The sequence below is a fragment of the Acromyrmex echinatior genome, chromosome 4 (genome assembly GCF_024713525.1).
Source record: "Acromyrmex echinatior isolate Ae372 chromosome 4, ASM2471352v2, whole genome shotgun sequence".
NCBI lineage: Eukaryota > Metazoa > Arthropoda > Insecta > Hymenoptera > Formicidae > Acromyrmex > Acromyrmex echinatior.
The window spans coordinates 3,876,930-3,885,000 of record NC_141855.1 but is presented as its reverse complement, the minus strand read 5'-3'; the positions used below and the strand labels follow the sequence as shown (position 1 = coordinate 3,885,000).

The 8,071-nt window shown below is 35.3% G+C and overlaps 1 protein-coding gene across 6 annotated transcripts in view; it reads right to left on the bottom strand.

Moving 5' to 3' along the window:
* Nucleotides 1-8,071, bottom strand: part of Hr3 (nuclear hormone receptor 3 ROR-beta) — a 115,325-nt gene that overhangs the window by 87,261 nt on the left and 19,993 nt on the right. For 2 of the 6 annotated variants that reach the window (XR_015545008.1, XM_087405929.1), the window contains exon 1: nt 4,387-6,983. The exons of 1 other annotated variant lie outside the window; for it this stretch is intronic. Coding sequence is in view for 3 of the 5 variants with exons in the window: in XM_087405929.1 (XP_087262055.1) it covers nt 4,387-4,603 (217 nt within the window). In the remaining 2 variants the exon portion in view is untranslated. Of the gene's footprint in view, nt 1-4,386; nt 6,985-8,071 lie in introns of those variants that run through there. 3 more of the 6 variants (XM_087405928.1, XR_015545009.1, XM_087405933.1) reach the window with 3 other exon arrangements.

Below are 8,071 nucleotides of genomic sequence, written 5' to 3'. Positions count from 1 at the left end.
CGATTTTATATGATAATAACAAAATGCATTTTCACGAATATGTTTAAAAAAATAATCCTAACACTATTTATACTTCTACATAAAAAAAGTCGAGACATGCCATGGTCGCGTGCGATTTGCGCAATGCAGGGCTTCGTTGTCGGATATATTATTGCCACGTAAAGCACCGAGTAAGCTCGTTAAAGACAAATCTTGAGCTACAGACGGATTGATTAGAACAGACGTGATTGATTAAAATATATTTTTCAATGTTACTGCGCGGAAAAAATAAAAAAAGATTTTATCACACGTTTAATTTTATAGTACATCATAATTTAAATATATACGATTAAAAGAGATTCATTAACTAGTATACAAACTAGTTGTAAATTGAAAAATGCTAACACAATAGTAGTGTTTTCTTTTTTTGATAGCGATTAAACATTTGCGATTACATTATATGATCTAATTATAACGGATCTTAATATTCTCACATGTTCAAATTTTTTAAATTAATTAAGATCTATATAGATGTATTTTTCCATTAAAAAAACGTAAAAAGAAATTTTTGACAATAATATTTTTATAACATAGATTTTAAAAAATGATTTAATTTAAGTTGACTTAAAATTTGCATTCATTTTTTTCACAATTAAATTTTTTAAATTTAAAAATAATTATAAATTAAAAAATTAATTATTTTAACTTTCAATAATACGTTGCATTATGAGCACTGAAATTATTTTGGAAAAAAGAGCAAAATTCACGATTAAAAATGAAAAGAATAACGACTATTTTTATAAAAATATTAATAATAGCGCCAAGAATCAAAATTGGCAATGATAATAGGAATTTGTCGTGCTACCGTGGAGTTTAAATCGCATTCTTGCAATCAGTCATGTTAACGGAGCCAGTCGATGCGACGCAGTTGAGGCCAACAATAATAATAACGATAACAGCAACTCCGTCGGGGAATGCGCTGGGTAGTTCTCCCGGACACGAACGGTAAAACGACAAGGAGCTCGACCTCCTAACCCCTAGACCTACGGGACGCGCTCGCGCACGCGATCACGTTTTCTCATAGCTTGCCTTTTCCGTTACGCGGTAATTTTACGCGAAATGCGCGCACATGATCAAAACGGCGCTTTTAACGCGCGAGAACGGTAGCGCGAATCTTGTTGTAATTGTCGTGACTACCAGGAAAAATCACCTGCAGAATAACCGATATTCACGCCCTTACTCGCTGCAACGTCTTTCAAGCCTTCATCATAAACGTCTTAAAAATGTAATCGCGACACGATCTTCTCCGCAGACTTGGATTAATGATACCTGTTAAGCCAAACGGCGGATTTACTCACGTCTGATGATACTGATTAAATGGACGGTAATTTTTGTTACGTCTTGATAATTGTCTACTAATTATAAAGACTTGCCGATTATTGACATGTTATTATTGGCCAAATTCAACAACATGCACCATTAACTGTAATTTAACCGACTACTCATTTCCTATATCATAATGCTGTGTATAATTCAGACGGGAAAAAGTATAGTCACTACTAAATGTCGTTGTGTGGTAGAAGTATCTCTGTATCACATAAAATCTATGGGTCTAGTAACTACATTGACGTACAGCTACGTCATATAAAATCAATGCGTTGCCAACTATTGACGTACTAATGCGTCATATAAGACGATGGGTCAGCGATTATCGATGTAACGTTACAACGACTCTTTATCCGTTGTATTTTAATATTAACTTCACAACACTGATCATTATTTACATTAACATTCTACAGACAAACGTTTAACCGATCTTCAGACATAAAACATAGCGGTAAATGCTACGTATAAATTTAATTCTCGAATATAGTTTTATCAAGTAATCATTTTTAAATATCTGATGAATGAACATTTTATTTGCACTAAGCAGCACGCATTTAAAATATAATTATACATAATATGTCTTGAAAATTGAAACATTTTCTATAATATTTTTTAGAGATTTCGAAATATAAATATAATTTAAATAAATAATTTATAATTTAAATAAATGAAATGTATATTATAATATATTAATAATACAGGAACAAATATCGTATACAGTATACAATATATATTTTATCTACATTTATTAAAAAGTTTGTCTATTAAAAAATTTATCTTACTGTTACTTTTGTAATTATGGATAATGGAAAATAAAGAGCAGATATGAATTATCAATAATAACAGTCTAAAATATATATGAAAAAAATCAATAATTTTTGCGTTTAGTTTTAAAATAGAACTATTGAACATCTGATCATTATAATAGCTTTCCATTATTTTTAAGGAAAATAATAAAATTTTATTCAATTTAACGTTTACATATCCCAAAATCTGATAATATTTACATAGAAAACTTATTGTTAGCGTTACTCATTTGTTGCAACTATATAATGATCATTAACTTATTCTTTGAAATAAATGCAAATGTATGCATTTAAATAATATTCCTTATTATTTATTTAAATTTTAATAACTATAAGGACTCTGCAAGAATTACACGTCTCATTACATATAGTCACATTTTTAAAATAAAAATTATATAAATTCATCAAAATTAGATAGATGAAAAATTTTTGTGAACTGACATTGACTATTCGTACATAAAAAATAAATATATTTAAATAATAAAAAATACATACGTTTTTGATCTTTGGTTTGGATCTTCTTTAGCAAAAAAATGTAAAAATATAACGAATGTTACAATTAGTGAGTGAGATGCTTTTTCAAATAGGAGGCAATTTTAAACTCTTGCCCAGATATAAAAAGTCAAATGTACAATATCTTTAATATTTGAAAGTATTTAAATGGTGAATCAAGTAATGAAATTATTACAACAAAAAATGTACAGCTGGAACGTGATATTAAATACTATGAACTTATGTAATAGAAGTTTCAGTCCGTTTCGAGAAAAAACATATTTATTTTTTCATTCATCGTTTTTCATTCATAAGTCCCGATCTTTAAGTTATTCTAAAATATTATAGTAAAAAGGGGGAGAAAGCGAATTGTCGAACAATATATTTCTTATTTGTTACAATGACACATTTGAAAAAATAAAGTTATCTAAAAAATGAATTGCAATGTTTTGAGTTATTAAAATTTTGTAACATTAATTTTGAAATGCAATTTTAGTGTAATAATAATCGAGTATAGAGCAATAAAAGTATGTTCTTTTAAATAATGTTTTTGTTCTTTATGTTTCCGTTCTTTTTCTTACAAGCACTAGTGAATAACAATTTTTCTAATTATCGTTATTGTAACAAATAAACAATATTAAAGCAAAAAGGTCGTCTCTCGATGCCTTCTTAAGCCTTCTTAATAATTCACACAAACGCTACGGTGAATTTTCCCATCAGGTCACCTATCTTTTCGTACATCCGTATCCATCAAATGCGCTCTCTTCGCCCGTGAGGGCGCTCTCCAATGAGCGCGACAAGGATGACAAGAGAGGCACGTGGGGGCTACTCATGCATCGGCGAAGTAACGGTGTCCGGTAACCGCGTCAGAGCCGGTGCTAGCGGTACTCGCCGGCGTTCCGTTACTCGACCGACAGATCCGCTAACGCGACTCGCGCTCTCTCCTTCTCGCTCATTGTACATTGCTCCTTTCTCCGTCATCGCCGCCGCGCCACCCGCGCCACCCGCGCCACCGCAACCGATACGCTGTCCCTCGTCATCCGGACAAGTATCAACGCATCGCGAGCCGCTCCGTCTCGCCGCGCGATTTGCGTGCTGATGGAGTAATGGCCCAGCGTTATGCCAACGCAATTACGCGATTACGCGAGCGAGATCGTGGACTTAACCGCCATTTCTCGCAGAAGACAGAAGACAGATAGAAAACGGGACGTTTGTTCGATGTAAATAATAAGAAAAGATCAGCTTGCTCATGAAACATTTAGTATACGATTTATTAACCTACGTCGACGCGTTTGAAGAGCGCGTGGTTTGAGAAATTTTTAATTGGTCTTTTTTCTCACGAAGATTTAAGCTTTAATAAAAATATACAATTTAACATTGTGATCTGATCAACGAATACAGAAACAATAAGATACCTAAACATTATTATCAAGCGTTTCTTAATTTTTCAGATATTTTCTAAACGTTTATTAAATCTTCGCTCAATTTTACATTTTTGTTACTTTGATAAGAAATCTTTTACCGTCTTTTAAATCAACTTTATCATCATGTAGACTAGATCAATACTTGTCTAACATTATTACTATATTTTCAATATTTTGTGTTTTTCTTTGTCATTTGTAAAATTGCCTTGTTTTTCAATTCTACACAATTTATCAATAATAAAAATGCTAATATTAAGATTTAAAAAATTCTCAATCGTTTCGTTTATTTATCGTCATACCTGTTCCCGTGATTGGCGGAGAAGTTAGCTGTGAACTGCTTATATCTGGAGGTTGTTGTGTTTGCTGTTGCTGTTGTGCCTGTTGTTGTTGTGATTGTTGTTGCGGTTGTTGTGATTGTTGCTGCTGCTGCTGTTGCTGTTGCTGTTGTGGTTGTGGTTGTGGTTGTTGCGGACTGTTCGCATGCACGTTGCTTGGACTCGCTGCGCTTTCAGCCATTTTTCGCGGATGTTTGCTTTCAGTAAAGGTATCTAATACGAGCTATGGCATTTCTACGTATGATAACTGTCGAAGACAGTGTCGTTGTTATTGCGTTGCGTTGAGGCCAGCGACGAGGTGAAAATGAATGAATCGAACAGTCAGTTTGAATAGTCAGTCACTTTCGAGATTACTCGAGTACTTGCTTTGGACTTCTATCCCATTATACTCTCGTTTATGTGTAAATATTCACGTATGGATTATTGCAGGATTTATTTGCATTTTTCCATAATCGTCGGGATCATTGTCTCTGAGAGACAAGAGAAAGAGAAAGATCTCTTCAAAGCATCTTCTTTTATGAAGCGTGCAACGTTTTTCTCTCAACGTTTTTCTTACTTTTTTTTTCTCCTCCGTTCGTGATTTTATATTGATAATATCGATTTATTTCATTACATTCATTTAGATCGTCATTAACGGCTCGTATCGATACGCCACTTTTATATCACGTGAATACAATAATACGCCGATATTGGAAAGCATCTCATGTCCAATGTGTCTGCTTTTGAACCATTTTTCGCTATACGCGAGAGAATATTTGAGAATATTTCGATTCATTTTCATGGGATTAGGTTCGTCGCTTTGAAAAAGACGTGCAAGTAATGACAATGTATCAAAAAGGCAATCTTTAAAAGATCCTTCAATATCGTCGTGCACTATCGAAAAATCTCGAGATCAACATTTTTAGTTTAAGACAACAAGAGAAGAAGTCATTTGCATATTCATAAAAATGTAAAACGAGTGATTTATGATGCGTTCGAAAGTTGGGAGAAACCGAACTGTAGGTTGGACCAAGAAACTGAGAGCAACAACAACAAATATCAGGATGGAAAGTGTAGAAGAGGGGTAGTTGGAACGGCCTCGAGTGGCAGCTCGAGCGAGTCGATAGGTCAGTGGGTCTCGTTCGGAGAGGGTCGCTTCGATTCAACCACGCGTTTCCTCGCGCGCAGCCTCGAAATAGCGAGGGAGCGTAGCGGTCGAAGTCCTTAGACTCGGTGCGAGTTCGATCGGCCCGACCGTGCGGATAAGGAAGTGCCAAGCACTATCACCGAAGCACGAAAACTTGAAGCTTTGAACAATCGGTAGCGATCGATTGTTTACAAATATAACCAAATTTCTGTATTTGTGCTAAATTGATTTTATCAATGTAACAATCGCGATGGATTTCAACAATTCTATGGTTTCGCGTTGCCAAAGTACGGCACATGGGACAGCGAGTGGTCTTTATTGTGAGTTGCGACAAGCATGTTTAAAGAAGAAAACTCACGAGGACAGTTTTACTCTTCACTTTCATTCATAAGCATGCATTTATTGCTCGGTTAGTTATGATAATTGTAAACATGAGTATCGTTTTTTAAAAAAAGAATTGCTAGAATCAGTATTGTTTGATCTAAGCTTTAATTAAGAGTAATTTAAGAAAGATCGGACACAATCGAAGAAAATAGAGAGGTTCAAGTGATTTCGTGCATCGATCCGCAAATCGGCAGATCCATGTTCGATCGTCATTGATCATTTGGTTTGCTTTTCGCCCAGATGATTGACTTAAAGAGTGTCGGATCGTTGATCGGATTGAACGAAGGACAACGGAGCGAGGCGGTGCTCGCGACCTTCGACGATTAATTCGACGGCTGCGGTCGATATCTCGCCATCGCGAGCCTCGCACGCGATAAGATACTTTAACACTCGCGACGAAATGCTGCCATCGGTCGTCGATGGCTATCCGTGTCGCGACGCTTTTCCTCCGTCGATTTCGTCGATCACTGACATTCTGGATCGATCACCACACTGCCGAGGACACCCACATCGCGAATCACTCGTACTCCTCGTGTGCTGTGTCCTGGTATCATCGATGGTATCTACGACTGTAGACTCCTTCGTGAACGCTTTATTTCTGTTGATCGTCAACAAGAGCTATCTTCTGTCAATTTCAAGTACTTTCTCGTATCTGATGTCAAAAATGATTACGTTTCGAACTTGATTAACGGAAGGTGAAGAAATAAGCTGGTGCACTCGAATATTGGCGAAGGTATCTCCAAGGAAAGCACAAAAGCTCGGGATTTGTTCGAATGCCTCGTGGTTTTACATCGTGCTCGCCCGACGTGATCGTCGATGATGGAAGCAGAGAGCCCGCAGCTTGTCACGGAGGAAGGCACGTTACTTTTTTCGCTGGTAACTCGAACGAATCGCGCGCGCGGTGAGTAATACTGCGCGTTCCCGGAATAGATTCATCGAGGAGGAAAGTCGTCAGATCCTCGTCCCGGGCCGATCCTCAACCTTCCTTTCTTCCTGTCTTCCTTTCGTTTCGGCGCTATGCACTTTACGGGGCACCAGTGGCTCCTGCTTGCACCGACCACCACCAGATGGCATCCGGGGATTTGACTCGCCCCCGAGCAACCCCGTTCCACCCCCGGAACTCTTGCCATCGCCACCCCGCCCGGATTACGCTAGATAGCGAGGGTTTCCAACCCTGCGCAATATTTACGACGTCGGACGTAGAAGGGCTTTCTTCATGCAGAGATCGTTATTAAAGTTATGACATACAATCAGAAAGGAAGATGAAGTAGTAATATAAAGAGGCAACGCAAATGAATAATAAATATTGTTGATGATGTAATTCAATATTATGAGATGAAATAGAATCTTACTGTCCGTGAAACTTAATATAATATATCATTACTTTTGTATCATGCTTTTGTATTATGTGTATTGTATTACTAATATTTTACATATTTATTATTACAACATACACACATTTTATACGTATATGTATTATTATCTATTATTAAAAGACCCTCTGTTTTACCGATTAAGAACTTACACACAGATTTATATGTCATTGATACATTATTATAATACATACTACTACATCAATATCTCACGTATACATAAATTTTCGTGTAATGTCTACATCTAATTCTAAGAACTCCACATTGTTTCTTCGTGCGAACTACTAGTCTGTGAACTATTAATTTGTAAGCACAAATTGTGTGGCTTTTATTTCAAGCAAATATTGTCATGAGCTCTAGAATATTATATTGAATTAGTATAAGAAATAGTAAAAAGGATCTTCATTTGAAATTTTTTTTGTCATTCTCGTTATAAACTGCACCTTACGCATTAATACGTATATTTTAGTCCTGAAAAAAGATTTTCGAATTTGTAAAAGAGAAAAAAGTGATTATTATACAAAAATTAAGCGTTTAATTGGTAAAATAGACGTCTTTGGAATCTCCTCAAAACCCTTTCCTTATTTTTTGTAATTTATTTGTCCATTGTGATGAATTGCAATTAAATAGGTTTAAAAAGCAAGCACGTTTACTTTATATTTTTTTTAAATTTACTTAATAATTAATATTATTATTATTATATTTTTATACTAAATACTTATATTCTAAAAGTACTTTTTATAAATACATATATCCGTTTAAAATG